This window comes from Bos taurus, chromosome 13 (genome assembly GCF_002263795.3).
Source record: "Bos taurus isolate L1 Dominette 01449 registration number 42190680 breed Hereford chromosome 13, ARS-UCD2.0, whole genome shotgun sequence".
Classification (NCBI taxonomy): Eukaryota; Metazoa; Chordata; class Mammalia; order Artiodactyla; family Bovidae; genus Bos; species Bos taurus.
In genome coordinates, this window is record NC_037340.1 from 66,738,521 (window position 1) to 66,757,574 (window position 19,054).

The 19,054-nt window shown below is 44.9% G+C and overlaps 1 protein-coding gene across 1 annotated transcript in view; it reads left to right on the plus strand.

Moving 5' to 3' along the window:
* The window catches only part of CTNNBL1 (catenin beta like 1), a 166,823-nt gene that overhangs the window by 134,251 nt on the left and 13,518 nt on the right, over positions 1–19,054 (plus strand). Inside the window, 2 exon segments of the mRNA NM_174637.4 lie at positions 5,278–5,375; positions 7,045–7,125. Of these exon segments, the coding sequence (NP_777062.2) occupies positions 5,278–5,375; positions 7,045–7,125 (179 nt within the window).

Consider the following 19,054-nt stretch of genomic DNA (forward strand, 5'->3'; position numbering starts at 1 on the left):
ACATCAGCAAAGGAGTTTGACCTTATTCATAACAAGAACAAAAACGTGCTAATCAAAAGAAGATTCCATTTTTCACCTACCAGGTTGTCATAATTTCTAAGTTGGACAATACCCAATCTGAGTGAGGATATGAGAAAACAGATACTCTTTTACAATATCCTTCCATTCTCGGTGTGTATATGTGATATGTGTGTGTTCATGTTACACAGCACATGCCCACGTGCACATCCTGGTTGATTAACTTACTTAAGGCCACGTTCTTGAGCAAGTGGTGGGAGCTTAGATGTGAACCATGTTGTCCGACTCCAAAACGTAAGCTTTTCCTACTAAGTTACATGCTTCCCGCACAATAAAGGCAATCATCCAAGCTGCTTATATGTATACGGTGCATACATACACACACTGAGAGTGAGAGTCAGTTGGTACAGCCTTCTTGGAAGACCAGTTGTCAGTGTCTTTCCAAAAACAGTTTTCTTTCTGGGTTCCTCAGTCCTTTATTTACTATAGGCAAATCTCTATACCTTAGTTGAATTGGCTTGGTAATAGTTTGGGCTTCTTTTTGAACTATTTTGTAGACCAAGTTATCTCCAGCTTCTAGTAAACAATATATACAGTAAAAACAGACCAGTGTGTTTCTGTCTTCAGTATCCCCTTCCTCCACCCACCCACCACCGCAACCTTGTGCATGTAGAAGTGATGTCTCTTCCTGCTGTAATCGCACGGGCCCTAGGTCAGTCCACCTGTGCTTGCTTTTAGTTTTTCAACATTATGTATCAGTAGCTTTTGCCTCACCCGCTTCCAGTGCTGCTGCTGCTGCTGCTGCTGCTAAGTCACTTCAGTCGTGTCTGACTATACGACCCCATAGATGGTAGCCCACCAGGCTCCCCCGTCCCTGGGATTCTCCAGGCAAGAACACGGGCGCATGCAAAAGTGTATCCATGCCAGAAATAAAGGTATAAGCGCCAGAATGTGTGTTTATGGATGTTCATTGTGGCATTATTTCTCACAGCAAAAACAAAACAACCCAAAACTGGAAACCATGTGAAATAACCACGATTGGGGACATTAGTTAAATTATGATAAATAAGTTAAGTGAAGTTCTGCATAACTATTTAAAATAAAAAATGTGTTGATATGGAAAGATATAGAAGAGAAAACGTGTGTGTGTGTGTGTAGATACATTTTTTCCCCTCCCCTGTAAGTATACACAAGATACTTAGTAGTTTTTTGTCATTTGGAAGAGATGAACAGGGTAGTGAAAGGAGTAGGGGGGCGGAATGTATTAGTACATGCTCAGTGAATAACTGTTAAGGACATTTATACCTTTTTGTATAGTTTCATTTTTAACCATAAGTATATAACCATTAATGATGCATCCATCGCTTTGATTTTTAAAATTCTTTGGTGGAGGACAGAAGGAATCAATAGTAAAGCAATTTTTAAAAATTGATTCCTGTAAGTGAATATAGACTCATCTTTGAGCTTCCTGGTAGCCAAGGCAAAGCAGGAACTCAGGTAAACAAAAAACTCATCAGGAAAGAGACATGTTTTCCTGATCTTGATCTCTGAAAGGAATCTAGCAGCCAAGGATTGGGCTAAACTCTTATCTAGTTGTCTGTCTCCAGCTTAAAATTCATTTGTGGATTTTTGTGACTTTTCTCTCCAGACTCTTCCCCACCTGACTGGCCTCGCCTCCCTCATGTGTATGTAACACTCCATCCAAACTGGCCTTTGCATATATGGCTCCTTCTTCCCGGAGTGCTCTATCTTCTCTACCTAGTTGTCAGCCATGACTTGTTTGTTTTGTGTGCTTTTATGATTTTCAGCTGTTCCTTACCTCCAGTGGGAATCCCTCTAGGTCCACTGTGCTTTGTCTGTGCTCCTCGCTTCCCCTCTGCCTACCTCAGTGATGAAACTTGGCACACTGCACTGTAGTTCTTGTTTTGTTTTCCCCATGATATAAGCACGTCCTTAAGGTTAGGGATACTGTGTTGTTTGGAAGCTCTGATCACCAAGTGCTTGTCAAGCACAGAGATAAGTGGTCAGTGAATGACTGAGTGAGTCATCTGAAGTTTGAGTTCTACCTCTTTCACCAGTTAGCTGTGTGGACAAGTCATTGCTCTCTGAACCTCAATTTTTCTATCAGTACAATGAGAGATTTGGCCCGGATAATCTGTGAGATCTCTGGGCTGATCTTGTTTTTCCTTCCTCTATGGTTGTCAGATTGTCGTACATACATACATATATACACACACACACACACACACACACACACACACACATGGAGGTTGTTAACAGTCGTCAGGCTGAGTAATTTCAAAGTTTCAGAACTAAGCTTGTTAAAATTCACTACTTTTATTATGACCTGTCCCACATCTGTTCACCAGCTGAAGAGATCAGAGGCACATCCGGTTGTTTGGCACAAGATTACAGAACTGATTATATACCCCCGTCTTCCTTCCTGTAATCTTTTCCCCTTGATATACACAGAAGTCGTTTGTGTTTTGTTTTTTTTTCCTTCTGCCATGAGCCTCCAGAGACATCGTTTCTTGTTCTACTTTGTCACCCTGAGCTGAGCCGTCTTGATTCACTGTCCTTACCTTAAGTTCAGGATGTTTTTTTCATCTCGCCCCACTCCTGTTCCCTTTCCCTTCCTTTTTGTTCAGGATGGAGATTAAAGCACCTCAATCCCAGCTTCACGACAAAAGTTAGCAGAAAGATACTGGGGTGACTCAGGAGTCACCTTGAGAAGCTGTTTGATACCTCTCTGTCTACAGCGTATTTTATGAAAAACTTTATACTTAATAAAGTGAATCTACTAATTAGAGATCTTTTATTCAAACTCATGGCTCCCTAGGAAAAAGTCATCCACTCATTCCCAAATGCAGAATATCTTTAAGGACCATTTTGTAACTGATGAGTATATTACCAACGCAGAGGTGCTCTTACTCTGAACTTGGGATAGGCACTGTGTACAAGAGGTGAAAGCTATACAAAGGCATTTGAAAAATACCAAGAATTCAAGAGTGGTTTGTTTGTCTCGTTCTCCCCACCTCCCACCACTACCACCAAAAACTTGCACTGAAAACCTGCTTTCTTCCCATACATTCAGCAAGTATTTCTGAAACACCTACTATGTGCCAGGCATTGTTGTGAGGCCAGGGATATATAAGTGAACAAAGCAGACTAAAATCCCTTCCTTCAAGGAGCTTACATTCTAATTGATAGGCAGCAGTAAACAAAACAAATAAGTAACTTGCACAGCATGTTAGAAGATAATGCATGCTGAAGGGAAAAATAAAGCAGGTAAGACTTGGAACTAGGCAGCACTGGGGCTTTTCATTTTTAAATAGGGTGGCCAAAGATAAGCCTCACTGAGAAGAGGACAGTTGAGTAGGACTGGGTCTGAGGATTGAGCCACGCAGATATCCTGGTGAGGAGTGTCTCAGGCAGGGAGAACAGTAGGCACAGAGGCCCCAGGACAGGAACGTGTCTGGCGTTAGAAAACAGCATTTAGTCTGAGTGAGTTGGGGCTCAGTAGAGGGTTTTACACAGAGCAGTGATAGGGTGTGACTTGGGTTTTAACTGACCGCTCTATGGAGATCAAGGCGAAGGGGGCAAGGGTGGATGCAGAGTCCCACAGCAGGCTGTTGAGTATTCCCACTACTGCGTGCCAGAGTTATGAAGGGCGTTGGGGGGCAGCAGCAAGAAGAGATGGAATTCTGGATGTAACTGAAGGTACCGCTGACAAGGTTTCTGTGGGATGTGTGAGAAAGAGGAGAATCAGGGGTATCGCCACTGTGTTTGACTTGAGAAACTGGAGAGCATGGTTGCCGTTAACTCAGTGGATAAGACTGTGGGCACAGGTCTAAGGAGAAAGGTCAGGAGCTTGTTTTTGGACATGTTCAGTTTAAAGGACCTGTTAGACAACCAGGTGGAGAGAGCAGGTAGACAGATGAATGCATGAACCTGTGTTCAGAGAACAGAACTGACCTGTAGAGTTGGGGAGTAGTCAGCATGTAAGTGGCACAGTGGTAAAGAGTCCTCCTGCCAACACAAGAGACACAAGAGAGGCTGGTTCGATCCCTGAGTCAGGAAGATCCCCTGGAGTAGGAGGTGGCAACCCACTCCAGTATTATTGCCTAGGAAAATCCCATGGACAGAGGAGCCTGGCAGGCTACAGTTCATGGGATCACAAAAAGTCGGACACAACTGGGCACACACGCATGCAACTGGTCTTTAAAGCTACGGGACTAGATGAGATCCCCAGGGAGGTGAATGTGGCTAGAAGAAGGTGAATAACTCTCACATTAGGAGACTGGGGAAATGAAGTAGTGAGGAATGCTTCTGATATAAGTGAGGAAAAAAACAAATACAAAATTGTATCCGTGCTACCATAAGAATTCTTCCTTGTGACTTTAATAATCAAGTGACTTTTTGAGAACTCACGGTAAATTTGCACATGAGGGTGTTCTTCATTCCATTTTCAAAACAGAATGTTTGTTGCCCACACTGTGGGCATTTTATTTCAAAATAAACGTTTTTCTGCCATCTCCATTTCAAGGTCATTATTCTTGATTTTTAAAAATTCTTTTTAAAGAAAAGAACCTCTTAACAGCTGAAGCCTATAATATACCCTTCAATTACCCTCTTCTGCCCTGGCTAGAATAATAGTATCTCATAATAGAAGCCCATAGGTTATGTGAACTGAAAAAAAACAGTTATCGTTTTGAAGTACTTACTATCCAGCTGTCTTTAAACAGGTAAGGATTATAGCTGCACCAGAATGTAAGTGATAGCTCTGGGACCCCATCATATTTCTGATTTAATTCTGGGATATTTGCTTGGGAAAGTTTTAAGATGATTTGAGAATATGATAGAACGTGTCTTATTTGTTCATCGTGTGCTCCCCTCATGGTTAGTATTCATACACTGTTCACAGGTTATTTCTGTAAATGGGGAGATTAGTTTGAGGTTCTGTTGTGGACAATAGAACTCAATTAATTCCAGGCAGAACAGAAATTCTAACTTAGTTTTGATTCAGTTGCTCAAGTTGTCCTTGGGGATGTAATCCCCTTTGAATATATTTCTTGTGCTGTCTGTGAAAATCAGTTTAGTTTTCCATTGACACAGTTTAGGTTCTTGTCTTATTAATCAATAGCAGCAGTCAGGGAAGGCCTACTTATTCCTCCTTCAATAGAACCAGATCAGGCTTGAAGAGAGGTAATAATTACTGCTCTGATCACAGCATGTTCTCTTTTCTCCTTCCCAACCCAGAGCATGTCTGTTCGATCCTCGCTTCCCTCCTGCGGAACCTGAGAGGGCAGCAGCGGACCCGGCTTCTGAATAAATTCACTGAAAATGACAGTGAGAAGGTAGGTGCTTGGTGGACTATACGATGGGGCCAGGACCCAAGGGGAGAAAAGGGCTGTCTCCCCAGTGTGATCTGAGGAGTGCTGGGTAGAATGATCCTGCCCTAAAATGTCCTCTCCAGCATCTGGGCCCCATTGCTCTGGGTCTCAGAGAGTTTTCTGGTTGTCCTGCCTCTCATTTCCAAATGCAATTTCCCCATCCCCAAATATTTTGAAACCATTTCTGTATGCACTAATGTACCATTATGGATCATTAAGACGAGGAGGAAAAGATGAAGTCAGTGCTTTAAAAATTCTTAACATGCAGTGAAACCATTTGCTCCCATATAAGTAATAGAAATAAATGCAACTGTTGTCTGAAAAAAAAGAAAAAGGCCATCAGGTTAGGACAGAGAACATCTTAGCAGTCGTGTCACCCTGGTGACACCATCTAATGTCTGTATGTTAGTTTCCTCATCTTTAAAATTAGGATTGCTCTCTAGCTTCCCTGCCTACCTTATCAGGTTTTTCTCATGTTTAAGGAAATAGTGGATATGAGAATACTTGGTAAACTGAAACCTTTAAGATTTAAGGGTCTTCCTTGTTAACCAGGGAAGGTGTGGGCACAGTCTTCCTGTCTGATGCCATGTTGAAGCAACATCTATTATTAATACCAGCCCATGGGTAAACAGGCTTCCCAAGTGGCTCAGTGATAAAAGAATCCACCTGCCAATACAGGAGACACAAGAGATGCTGTTTCAGTCCCTGGGCAGGAAGATCCCCTGGAGGAGAAAATGGCAACCCACTCCAGTATTCTTGCCAGGAGAATCCCATGAACAGAGGAGCCTGGTGGGCTACAGTCCATGGGGTCACAAAGAGCTGGACACAGCTAAGTGATGGAGTGCTCATGCATGCACACGGACACACACACACAAGACACACTGGGTAAATTCCAGGGTTACCAACAGCCGTGGTGGTGCCAACCCAGTAAAAAGAGGTCAGAAGTCTAGGCTGGCTTCACAGTGTTCCTTCAATCTCTTGGAAGTCTAAGGGGGAAAAAAAAAACAGAAACTTTTTCAAACCTACTGAGTGTTCCTTGGGCCATATTTGAAGCGACTTTTGTGAAGTTTGAAACTGGTTTTTAGGTTACTGCTAAGCAAAAGTCAGGGCTTTTTTTAAGTTGCTGAAGGAGTTTTTCTTGCACTCTGTTCTCACTCAAAAGCAACTAAAGAGATTTTACTCAGACCTTTTTAAAAAAAGATTAGCTCTGGGGCAGAATCCGAACATGAAAGGTTTCAGTTTGAAAAAAAGAAGTTTCAGTAAAGTTCTGAGTGAATATCAAGTATGTAACTTCAAGCTCCTCTTCTTTGCAAGAAGGGTCTTGAATTTTTATGGATTTATTTGTTTTTAACAGCTTGAATTCAGGGGAGTCCAAGGAGGGCTGGGAACACATGATGTCCTTCGGGAATGGACCTGTGTTCAGTATCCATGCTAAGCATTTGCTTTGTTCTGCCCCAGCTGTTTGATCCATTCCTGATCCATTCCAAGGCAAAGCTCAGATCCAGAGTGAGAACTGGTAGAGGGGCTCTCCCTTTGTGTAGAGCGACAGTGAGATGAATAGGAGCTCTGCTGTTCTCTTGCCCTGGTATTCTCTTCCCTTCTCACTCACGCCTGTGAAACACCTCTCTTTCAGGTTGACAGGCTGATGGAATTGCATTTTAAATATCTGGATGCAGTGCAGGTGGCCGACAAGAAGATTGAAGGGGAAAAGCACGTATGTATCCCTGCCTGTCTCTTGCCAGCTCTTCTTGACTTGCACTCCATTTGGGTCCCTGTGCACCCCGTGTCTTCTCACTGGACAGGCCAGGACAAAGATGCCACCTGGCCTCATGTGCCAGTTAGCATGTCATCCTGAGCAGGGGGTGGTCTGCCAGTGGTTATAACTGCTCTTCTAACAGGATTGAAGTCCCTAAAGAGGGCGGATGTGTACGGTCGAGCCAGGGCTGACCTGGGAGTCTGGGTGGTAGCGCAAGTACCCCTGACAAGAGCTCCTCCTTGAAAACCTGACCAAGGCACAGTGCTGTGACTTGGTACCACCCTGGCAGAGTGTGTCTTGGCACACGCACTTGCTGGCTTCAGTAGTCACAGGGAGGCACTGGAAGGAAACTGGGAGGTCATTGAATCCACTTCCTGCATTTGCAGATGGAACCTGGAGACCTAGAGAAGGGAACTCAGAGCTGTGCCGCCTGGCCCGCACACCGGGTCACAGTGACTGAGCCGCACTGTCTGATGCGATGGTTGCTGGGAGAGGTGAAACCTGCAGGCTGTCTTTCCTGAGGGGCCGGACTTAGCAGGGATGATACCCTACCTCCTGTATTTTCACCTCCTTCTGTTTTGTTCTCTGCCGTCTCTGGCCTCGGTAGCTTTCTCATCTGTCTCTTTAATCAGGACAGGTTCTCATATCTGTTGGTTAATGTCCGATTTGTATTCTCTTCCCTACAAGACATTCCTCAGTCTTTGGTCAGGCTACAAAATGATCCTTTTCTTGCTTTTTTCAGAGTCGTTTTCTTTGTGATCTTGGTTTGCTGTTTCACTCTCTTTTTTCACTCTTCTTGCCTTAAAGACACACTTGAGGCTTTGGAGCCTCACTGGTGGGAGCGTGCGCCTCCGCAGCCCCCACTTCTGTGTTGTTGGGGCAAGCCAGCCATGAGGCAGAGCTGTGTGCATTGGGAATCGCACAATCATCTTCCCTCAAGCTGTGCCTCAGGCCAGGATGAGAGACTAGAGCTTGGGGAAGACAGTGACCTTGTTGTCTGTGTCCTTCTTAGCTACCCATTCCCTTTCACAAAATATACCTTCGTTTATAAATAGCAGGAGACAGTAACCGTGTGTATCATTCTTGTGGTTTCCTTGTGCTCTCTAAACCTCGTGCATCCTCAGATGTTTGTTGATTGATTGGATTGATTGACTGGGACTGTCGTCTTTTATATGATGAGACTACTACAAGACAAGCGGCAGAGACTAAATTCTGAGGCTGGACTTCAGATACCAGCATATTCTACACACAGTCCTGTATTCACCCCCTCTATTTTATTCTTTGCTTAAACTTTCCTCTTCCATCTTTTCTTCCCTTTACAGCAGCTTGTACATGGTCGATACTGAGTGATTGTTAAAATGCCAGAGTAATGTATTCTTTTTCTTAGACTGAACGGTAATTAGAAACAGATTGAACTTTCCCTAGACTTTTGTAGGGAGACAGCCCCAGGACAACTAGAACTCCAGCTCTGATGGCGTCCCCCAAGTTATCTGCTGAAGGAGATTTTCAGGGCTGGTAGCAGGAACACCTGGGAGTCCGAGGACTAGGATTTGAGTGCAGGCACCTACCTCTAATTCACCCCTTGCCTCATCTCGTCACCACGCCTCATGTAGCCCGGGTTCTTAGCTATAACATGGCTTCAGCAAAAGGGGTCTCTCAAGTCCCCTCCAACTTAATGTTTTCCCTCAGGTTCAGGTGAACATACTTTGGTAACTCTGCCATTTTTTGAAAATGGAATAAATGAAAAGCATAGTAAGAGGTTGATTAGCTGCTGTCTTCTGTATAGAAGAGCAGCAGTCTAGTGGAAAGTTAAGTGTGAGGCGTAGGGAGCCAGATAAGCCTGGATTTGAACTTGAGCTCTGCTGCTTCCTAGCTCTGAGACCTTGGACAAATGAGTTGACCTCCCCCAACCTTTTTTTTTTTTTTTGGCTGCACACAGGCTGGTTGTAGTGAGCTGGGGTTAGTTTCCGTTGCAGAGTGAGGGCTTCTCATCGTAGTGGCTTCTCTCGTTGCAGAGCTAGGACTCAAGAGGCTTAGTTGCTCCGCGGCATGTGTGATCTTCCCGAACCAGGGTTCAAACCCATGTCCCCTATGTTGGCAGGCAGCTTCTTAACCACTGGACTTACAGGGAAGTCCCCTCTCTGAGCTTTGATGTTCTCATCTGTGAAATGGATGTAATACCTCCCTTTCGGTGCTGTTATGAAGACCAAGCATAAAGTATGTCAGTACCTTGCTCAGTACTTAGCTGCTGCTGTTACTAGATTTTCCTAGCTTCCTTTGAAATTCCTGTGTAACTGTTAAGTAAGCCAGGCCCCCCTGTTCCTAAGAGCATCCTCCTTCCCAAATAACCCAGAAGGAGCTGTCCTAGCAGACCAGAGCATTGGCACCATTCGGTGCTTTGTCTGAGGCTAAGCTGGAATAAGCTTTGGTTTTTGCTTGTTGTTGTTTTTTCTTTTTTTTTGAAGGGGTATTGTTTTGTTTTCTGAGAGAGACCAGAGTAAGCTGTTGAGCATTCTGGAGCAGCTTGCATGGAGCTGTTAGGAAACTTGGCCTGCTTCCCACAAGATTATCTATTATCAGCACTGAAGAGAGTATGAAATTGATTAGCACTGATGGAGAGAAACGACTGCAGCCATTCTCCCCAGCATTCCCAGTGCTTCCGTGTGCCACAGGTGTGGGGCCCTGCCATTCCCTGACAAACATCTGTCTCCTTGATGCCAAGGCCGTTCAGCTGGGCCCTGGCAAACATTCCAAGGCTGTCAGTGCCCAGCAGCCTTGGTGTTGCTCAGGGAGTCGGGGCGGGCTGGGGGGCGAGGGGTGCGTTTGTGAGCAGTGCGCTCCGCCAGCACTCAGGCTCCTCCTGCCAGGTGAAGCTGCCTCCCAGGCGTAAAGGGACTTGGAACCAACAGCCTCTCTCCTGTCTCTCCTTCATGCGGTCTCCTCCCGCAAGTCACAGACCGTTTGTTGCCTCACTCCACCCTACTCCCTTTAAACTTGAATGTTCTACACCTACTAGGAATTCAGCAAATATTTGTTGACCAGAATTGAATCCTTGTTTTTCTTGATAACATTGACTATCAGATCTGTAAGGAATAAATATCTCATATATTGTGCCAGGCCTGCAACAAAAACACCTTAAATAAATTGACCAAGAGAAGGGGGATCAGGTATTGACAGTCTGAGTGTCTCGGAGCCACCGCTGTCCCTGCAGACTTCAGACTGCCAAGGGCACTGTGCAGACGTCCACGGGTTTACAGTTGACCAGGACGCACCGAAAAGAATCCCGTCATGTGGCACGTGTTTCTCAGGCACCTGCTCTGTGCAGGCACTATCAGCTCGACACCGGCTTGGGGTGAGCGCAGGTTCAAGTGTCGAGAGAAAAAGGGGCCCAGGGAGCACTGCTACTGCTGCCGAGGGCTGGACGAATCCAGGGCGCGGGGGAGCCATCTGCACCTCGCGTCACCCTGAACAGTCCTGCAGATGAGGCAGAAGCCGAGCTGCACCTCACAGGGGGCATACAGGGCATTTCCAGGAGCAGGAGCGAAGCAGCAGCAGTGGGAGGCCAAGTTAAGTTTGGGGGCCACTGTTAAGTTATACTCCAGGAACAGAAGGTGTGATGGGGGAGCATGGACTTTAGAGCCAGGCAGCTTCGGGTTCTCCGACTGCAGACACACAGCCTCATTTCTCCAGCTTTCTTTTCTTCCTTTCTGGTGTTCTGTTTTTTGAGGTGCACATCTCAACCTGTGGGTGTGTGAGGAATTACACATTTCAGAATTCAGTGACATAGATATCACACAGGTGAAAGCTGCTTTCACAGGTCCTGGCATGGAGAGTTGCGAGAGAACCTTTCCTTTTTTCTCTGTGAGGACTGTTTCTACCACCAGGCCTCCGCATACACGTATTTTCTTCCTTCCCTTGTGCTGCGTGGTTTTGTGGGATCTCAGACCCACCCCCACCCCCACTTCTCCTCCTTCCTCTCCTGCTGCTGTGCCTTAGCTTCCTGTCTCATAGTCTTTGCTTCTCCCTCTGTCCTGCCTCTTCTCAAGCTGGTGCCTCCTTCCGCCTTCAGGTCTCAGCCTAAATGTCAGACCCTCAGAGTGACCCCCCTGCCACGTGTGAAGCAGCGCCCCCCAGCTGCCAGTGCTTCTTCCTGACCTGTGATTACTTTATACATTTGCTGATTCTCTCTCTCTCTGTGACTCTCATCCCGCTTGTTCATCATGTTCTAAGGACCTACTCAGTGATTAACATGCGGTAAATGAAAGACAACTACTCGTGAGTTAAAATTAATATTTGTCTGTGGGTATCAGGAAGATAGAGAGTCCAGAGTTTCCTACATTATATCTAAACTCTCATTGTTAACTCTAATTTGTATTTTCTCTGAATAGCCCCATCATCAAAAAAAATATTTTCTACAACTGTGTACATTCTGTGGCATACCTGTACCTATATTAAAACCCTCTTATTTAGAAGCGTCTGCAGGACAGACTGATAATTGTATTATATACAGACTTGGTTCCAGTCACGTTACTGCAAGAATCTGTTAACTAGCAAAGACTTCCACGTCCTGGGCAGTTGTCCACTGCTTTCTCATGTTATATTCAGTGTCCGTGAGACTCCAGGGCCACAGAGTATCTGAACATACCCTGGGGCTTCCTGGTTAACAAGATTTGACCTGAACTTTTAAAGGGCATGTAATTCTTGAGACTCTTGGAGTGAGCAGCAGTTCTCTGTGGTCTGTAAATACCCAGGGTGCTTGTCTCAGCAGATTTCACCTGACTCCCCAAGCAACAAGAAGCCCAGAAAATACCAAGGTCCCTGTTGTTGGGCAGATGTCCTGACTTCTCTGGCTTCTGCTGGTTCAGTGTACAGGGATGCCAGGCTTCTGCATGTCAGAAATAAGAGATAATTATTTAGGTACTGGCAGGGATTTTAAAAGAGGAAGGAAAGAGCCTTGGAGAGAGGTTTTCCTTTTTTTAGTTCCTGGGAAAATTATTCTCAGCAGGTTTATTCAGTAAAACCTTCTCGCCACATACTTTGCACCATAATGATGTACAAATTGCAAGCTAATTTTGCCACAGTTAAATCATCCCAGGCTTTATCCTGGAAAGAAAAAGACGGACTTCTTGTAATGAAACAGCATCCACAGGACTTGATGGCTGAGAGAGACTTTGACGATTTCCTTAGCATCTGACCCTCATGTATAGATTTGTACAGAGGAGGAAAAGTACAGGAGCAAAGGAGTGGGGTCCGTGATCATAAAGCACGCCTACCGAGCTGTGTAGATAATGGAAGTGTGAGACTGCAGTCAGGTCTTCTGCTAACTGTGCTGGAAGCTTCTGGGCAAGCCAGAAAAAAAAGGGAATCCTGCTGAGAGCTCCTCTCAGCTGTTCCTTGAACAGTGGTTCCCAAACTTCTCAGTCTATGAATTTGGCAGACCACAGCTTACAGCACATGCAGTAGAAGCCGGAGCTGGTGGGGGAGGGGATGGAGCAGTGCTTTCCCCTCCCTCCTGCTTCCCTCTTTCCTAGAGGCAGATTTAGCCAAATGCCCACTCCCCGCTCTCTCCTCCCTCCCTGTTTGCCCCCTTCCCAATCACAATCATCCTTTCTACCGTTAGAGGAGAAGCTGGGGGACTTGGGTCCTGGCCCAACTCCTCTGCCTCTTCCCTTGCAGTATGGCCTTGAGCATTCTTTTAAAGAATTTTTTTTTTAATGTGGACCATTTTAAAAGTCTTTATTGAATTTGTTACAGTATTATTTCTGTTTTATGTGTTGGTTTTTTTTTGGCCACGAGGCCTGTGGGATCTTAGCTCCCTGACCAGGGATCGAACCCGTACCCCCTGCATTGGAAAGTGAAGTCTGAACCACAGGACCGCCAGGGAAGTCCCTGGCCCTGAGCACTCTGCTTTGCTTTTCTCATCCTCTCTGTCCTCCTCTCTCAGGGGGCTCACAGTCTCTCCCACAGCACTTCACAGAAGCCCTGGTTTTCTCGAGGCTGGCTTGGGAGAGTGTGTGTGTGCTCAGTCGTGTCCAACTCTTTGCAACCACGTGGACTGTAGCCCACGAGGCTCCTCTGTCCATGGGATTTTCCAGGCAAGAATACTGGAGCAGGTTGCCACTTCCTATTCCAGGGGATCTTCCCAACCCAGGGATCAAACCTGCATCTATTTCATCTCCTGCATTGGCAGGCAGATATTTTACCACAGAGCCACAAGGCTGTCTTATATGTTGTCAGAATTCAGTGAATGAGTGGTCTAGCAGTCTGCTTGTTTGTTTTTAAATTTAGGTGGTTGATGTGACGCCACGTGTGATGGAGGCGTCATGCTACCCTAGAAGGAACATGAACCCTGACATCATATAGCCCAGGTTTAAATCCCAGCTCTGCCAGACACAAATTCCATTCTTTTGGAAAATGCCTTACCTGGTGTGTATATGTGTGTGTTTTAGTTTTCATGGTAGCTTTATTAGAGGGGCACATGCTCATGTGTTAAGGCTGGCCTAACACATAGTCTCTTTTCTCTTTGCAAACTCTGGCCTGATATCCTTGGATTCTTATCAGAGCTGCTATCAGTTAGCTGTAAATTCTCAGAAAAAAAAAAAGAAAAAAATCCCTTTCAGTAATTCTCCAGCCTGTTTCCCCTGCTGAAAATGACTTGCAGTCCCTCGTCTCCTTCTCTCAGTCTGCCCTGTTTCAGAAGCTCTTGGAAGAAGATTTTGTTTGGCTGTTGTTTGTGCCTCCTCCTTCTCCACTTTCCTGTTTCTCCCTTTACTCTGGAAGAAAAAGGGAAATTGGCCTGTTCTCAGTGGCAGGGCAGTTCCTGTCCATGACTACACGTGACTACATAGTAGCAGTGACCCCCGCTGCGGTTCTGAGCCATGTCCCGCTTACTAAGGAAAGAGGGATTCCTATTGCTTCATAGCAGCTTCTTTTATGACTGTCTCCTTCCATCAGCGAGGGGCAGCTGGCTGCCTGTCAGGGGCAGATTAGAGCGTGGCATCCACGCGCTCATTTGGAGGCTTGCAACTTGCCTGCGGAGAGAGATAGAGGCACCTGGCAAGGTGGTGATTTGGTAGCACTCTGAAGACAGATTAACATTTAAAGTGAGGATGTGGCGGGGGGTGGGGGGAACACACACACAGCCCTGCAGCAATGGCACCTTGATGCCACACGCACCACCTCCTTGTGTGTGTCTTTGGAGATGAATCTGTTTATTTTAGCAGCCCCCAGACAGGCTTATGCTGCCCTGAATTGCAGTCTGTTCTACTTAATGTGCTATTCACTGAATAACCATCTAAGTTTTTATTCAGTCCTCCCTTATGGAATGAACAAAATAAAACCTTTCAGATTGTCTTTTTTTGTTTTTTTAACTCTCCTGAATTACACGTGGAATTTGCTAGTCTAGCTAGAGATCCCTCCTCGGTTTTTGGTTTTTTGTTTTTTTCAGTTTCTTCAATTTATAAGAAAAAGGCAAAAGAGCTAGATGACCTTACATTTAATGCTGGTCATTTGCAGTGGTTCCCAGATACAGCATGAAGAAAAACCCCATCTATTTGCTCATAGGCTAATCCTGGAAAAGGTCTATAAAACAAAGACATTTTGAACTAGGGAAGTGATCACAGGCTTGGAGCCAGACTCATGTGGGTTTTTATCCTGTCTCCAACACTTACTCAGCTCTGAGCTTTGTGACCGTGGGAGAATTCTCCCCTCTTTAAACCTCAATTTCTTATTTAAAGTGGAAATAGTTATGATTCTTATTACCTCTTGGGGTTTAAGGAAAAGTGAGAAATTCATGAAAGTGAGAATTCAAGAAATTCACTGTGCTAAGCACAGTGCCTGATAAACAGTGAGGACCCAGGAAATTTTGCCATTTTTATTCCATTTTTCCCGCCCAGCCTTCCCTCCCCCCATATTTATTTATTTGTTTGTGTCTTAGTTGCAGTATGTGGGATCTTTGTTGCATCATTCAGAGTCTTTCACTGTGGTGCACAGACTCTCTAGCTGTGATGCGGGCTTAGTTCCTCCATAGCATGTGGGATCTTAGTTCCCTGACTGGGGATTGAACTCATGTCCCCTGCATTGCAAGACGGATTCTTCACCACTGGACCACCAGAGAAGTCCCTCGCCCATCCTTCGTCAGAGTGAAAGGACTAACAGGAAAAGGTCTTAGACTAGGAAATCATATCCCACTAAAGTCTCTAAGCAAAACTCAGTGACAGTCATTTGATGTCTATCTCAGTTTTTCCATCTGTGAAATCTGAAAATCGTATTTCCTGTGCACAGACAACCTACAGCAAGTGAGGTTAATGCAGGTCCTCTGCTCTGAAGAGTAAAAAAATGCCATACATGGATGTTGAGTTGTCATTGCTTCACAGAGAAGACGGTCACCTCCCGTCTTCTCAAACGTGAGAGTTGAATGCATTAGCTTGTGAAGGACATCCTTTAAATCTTAACTCTCATGCCCTATTTCAAATATAGTTCGACATGTATATAGATTTTCACTTAGAAATTGGGTAAAGTACAATATCTTTACCATACTTAAGGAGGCTACTGGTTTGGGGGAATTTCTCTTTAATCTCTATTAATCATGTTCCCACTTAAGAGCATTCAATTTACACACTCATATTGTTTTAAAATAGCCCCTCTAATATACCAGCAAATCCAAGAGTTGTCTCTTTCTTACAGGGAAGTTACTTTGTTGACAGGATGAGCTAATTGTCAGTGCTCAGCACTTGCTGTTGAGGTGACGACTACTGGAGGCATGTTTCCCAGTGGCTCTTCTGACTGTCTCAGAGCACTGCCTGTCAACAGCTCTAGTCTATCAATTTACCCATATGTGGGCAAAAACCCATTGCTTCTGGCTGTTAAAGTGCTTCAGTCCTAGATTTGCCACAGGTTGTCAAAGCTAAAAGGCACTTCAGGAAGATCAGGGAAAGAAATCAGGGAAGACAAAAGTCAGCCCTGTACACTCCCCAGCCTGAGACTGGAGTTTACAGTGCCAGTAGATTTCAGTGTTCTTCCCCAACTAAGCTCCAGCTTGGCCTCACAATACTTTGCCAATATGGTTCTCTATAGCCATTCTAGTGGATTAGAGTTGGCGCTCAGGAACCCTATTTCCCTTCGCAGATACAGTTCAGGCTTCTAGTTTCCAAGCAAAGAAGCCGCGGCCAAAACATGTAAATGACTTGCCTATGGACCCTAGTAGTTTGAGTTGAGATCTGATCCCGTTTGCTTAGTTCTTTCAGATGTCTAGCTCTTTTTCCTCACACTCAGAAATCCAAAGAACAGTATCAGGTCTTATCACAAGATCAAATTGTTATCTAGTATCTTAGAAGCCAAGAAAAGGAGCCAGAAATTCATTAATCCATTTATAAAAAGTTGGCTCTGTTCACACATAGTAAGACAGGCATAGATAATAAAGGTGACATACCATCCTACTTCTTTTTTAAAAGACCAGAACTTAAGAAAATGTGCCTTAAACAACTGTTACCCAAACTTCTTTATTTTCCATCAGAATAATACATAATCACCTTGCTTTTTTTTAATTTCCCTTTAATCATGAGGTACACACTTGTGCTCACCTTCCCTGAATCCACTCAGCAGCAAATATTCCATGCCACAGAGTTGTAACAGGCTAGATTAGATGCTGTCCTGACAGCAGTCACCATCTCTCCGTGCTGGTTTCTCTGATGCTTCTAAAACTGTCAGGGCAGAAACTCCCATCTTCGAAGCCAATCTCTGTTTCATCTTTGTGTGTGTTCAGTGCAGTTATGGTGATGCCTCTCCTGGAAATGAACTGCAATCCTGTCTCAGATCTGCATTTGAAAATTTCACTTTCAAATCATGCGGCCTCATGTCTAAAAGTAGAATGTCGAAGTGAACGTTGTCGGAGTCTTGAAGTTCTGGGGAAGGAGGAAAAAATAGGGTTTAGCAGTGCTCTCTTGGGTCCATCCTTTCCACATGACAACATTTGGAGAAACTGGAAAGTACAGTACGTCTGGTTAAAAGAGGATCAGATTATCGGGAAGAGTGTGAAAAGGAAAAACTACCAGGGCACTTCTGACGTAATTGGAGAAATTTAATTTTGCTAAGCTCTGTTCCTAAGCCATTCTACCACTCTAATTTAGTATCTTCCTTTGTTCTCCAAACAGCTCTAAAATCTGTCATGCCTCTGCAGACGTGGTAGCATGAAGAGAGAGCACAGACTTGGATTTGAGTCCCCCGTCCTCCTTTCCACTAACCTTAGGGAGGTTGTTCGGCCTGAGTCAGTTTCCTCATTGGAAATAGGGGCGATGATCCCTATTGTTGTCGTTGTTCAGCCACTAAGTCGTTTTTGACTCTTTGCGTCCTGATGGACTGTAGCATGCCAGGCTCCTCTATCTCCCAGAGTTTGCTCTGAGTCATGTCCATTGAGTTAGTGATGCTATCTAAGCATCTCATTCACAGTATTTGTGGGAAGTAATGGAGTCGGTGTAGGTAAAGCACTTGGCACTATACTAAGCCCTCAGCAAACACAAGCTTCTCCCGCAAGGCAGGTAGATGGTGGTGGCAATGGTTACTATTCAGACTGCCTCACACAATGCCTGGTATTTAGTAATCAATCAAAAACTATGATGTGCCAGGAGCTAAGATCTAATAAGCAAAGAAACACTGCCTTCTACTCTGTTAGTAACAGTGGTATCCCACTGTTGTGGGATACTTCCACCCTCACCAAGCTGACCCATACACTCCCTTCTATCTCTGTTAGTAACAGTGGTATCCCACTGTTGTGGGATACTTCCACCCTCGCCAGGCTGACCCATGCTGTTGTTGCTCCCTCTGCTTGGAGTGTGCTTTCCAGCTTGTCATGCTTCTTCAGAATCCAGCTCAAATGTTATATTTTCCTGGAACTCTCCTGATAACCCAAACAAAACAAATGTAGCCTCTCCTTCTGGCACTCAGTACAATTTGCAAGGTCCTTCATAATGGCCATTACTACATTTAAAAAAGAAGTTTGTTCATACCTGTTAACCTCATTAGCCTTTAATCTCCTTGATTCTGTAGACTGTCCTATTTATCTTTGCTGCCCCCAGCACATCATATAATAGCTGGTTCATAGTTAGTGTTCAGAAACACTGAGCTAGTGTTCTTTACCAGTGGATGGATGAATATGTTTCTCCCCAAGTTCCCAGGTTTGCACTGAGGGATTGGTCTCTCTTCTCTCTCCCCCTCCATCCCTCTTCTCTTCTCCATCTGATCTGCTTCTCATATAGGCTGACACTGTGCAACCTACGAGCTGTACACTTTGCCTACCTCTGAACACTTGAAGCCACCGTGTCCGTCAGACAGGTGTTCACACATCCTCATTCACTTTCCCGCACAGCATAGTCTGCAGCTCATCCTGTCTCACTTCTCTGGCTGACAGATTCACAAATGCTTTTCCAGAGTCTGCTTTGCAGAAAGTAATATGCAAGGTGCTTTGTAGGGTACAAGTTTTTAAATATCTCAGGAAAAATTTTATAAGGAATATCACATTTTAGACTTTAAATATATTATGATAGAGATTGGGATGTGGGAAGAGTACCAACATTACAAGCAACCGTGAGGGGGCCAGAAAAGGAAGGGCAGGCCTGTTTATGCTGTGTGTGTTGCGGCGGGGACGGCCAACGAGCAGAAAGTATGAACAGCATAATGCATTTTGCATAAGGCTTCAGGCCACAAAAATGCCTTCAGTTGTTTTTTTTAAATATATATTTCTCTGGCTGCACCGGGTCGTAGTTGCAGCACACAGAATCTCCGATCTTAGTTGCAGCGCATGGCATCTTTAGTTGCGGCATGCAAATTCTTAGTTGCCATGTGTGGGATCTAGTTCCCTGACCAGGGATCAAATCTGGGCCCCCTGTCTTGG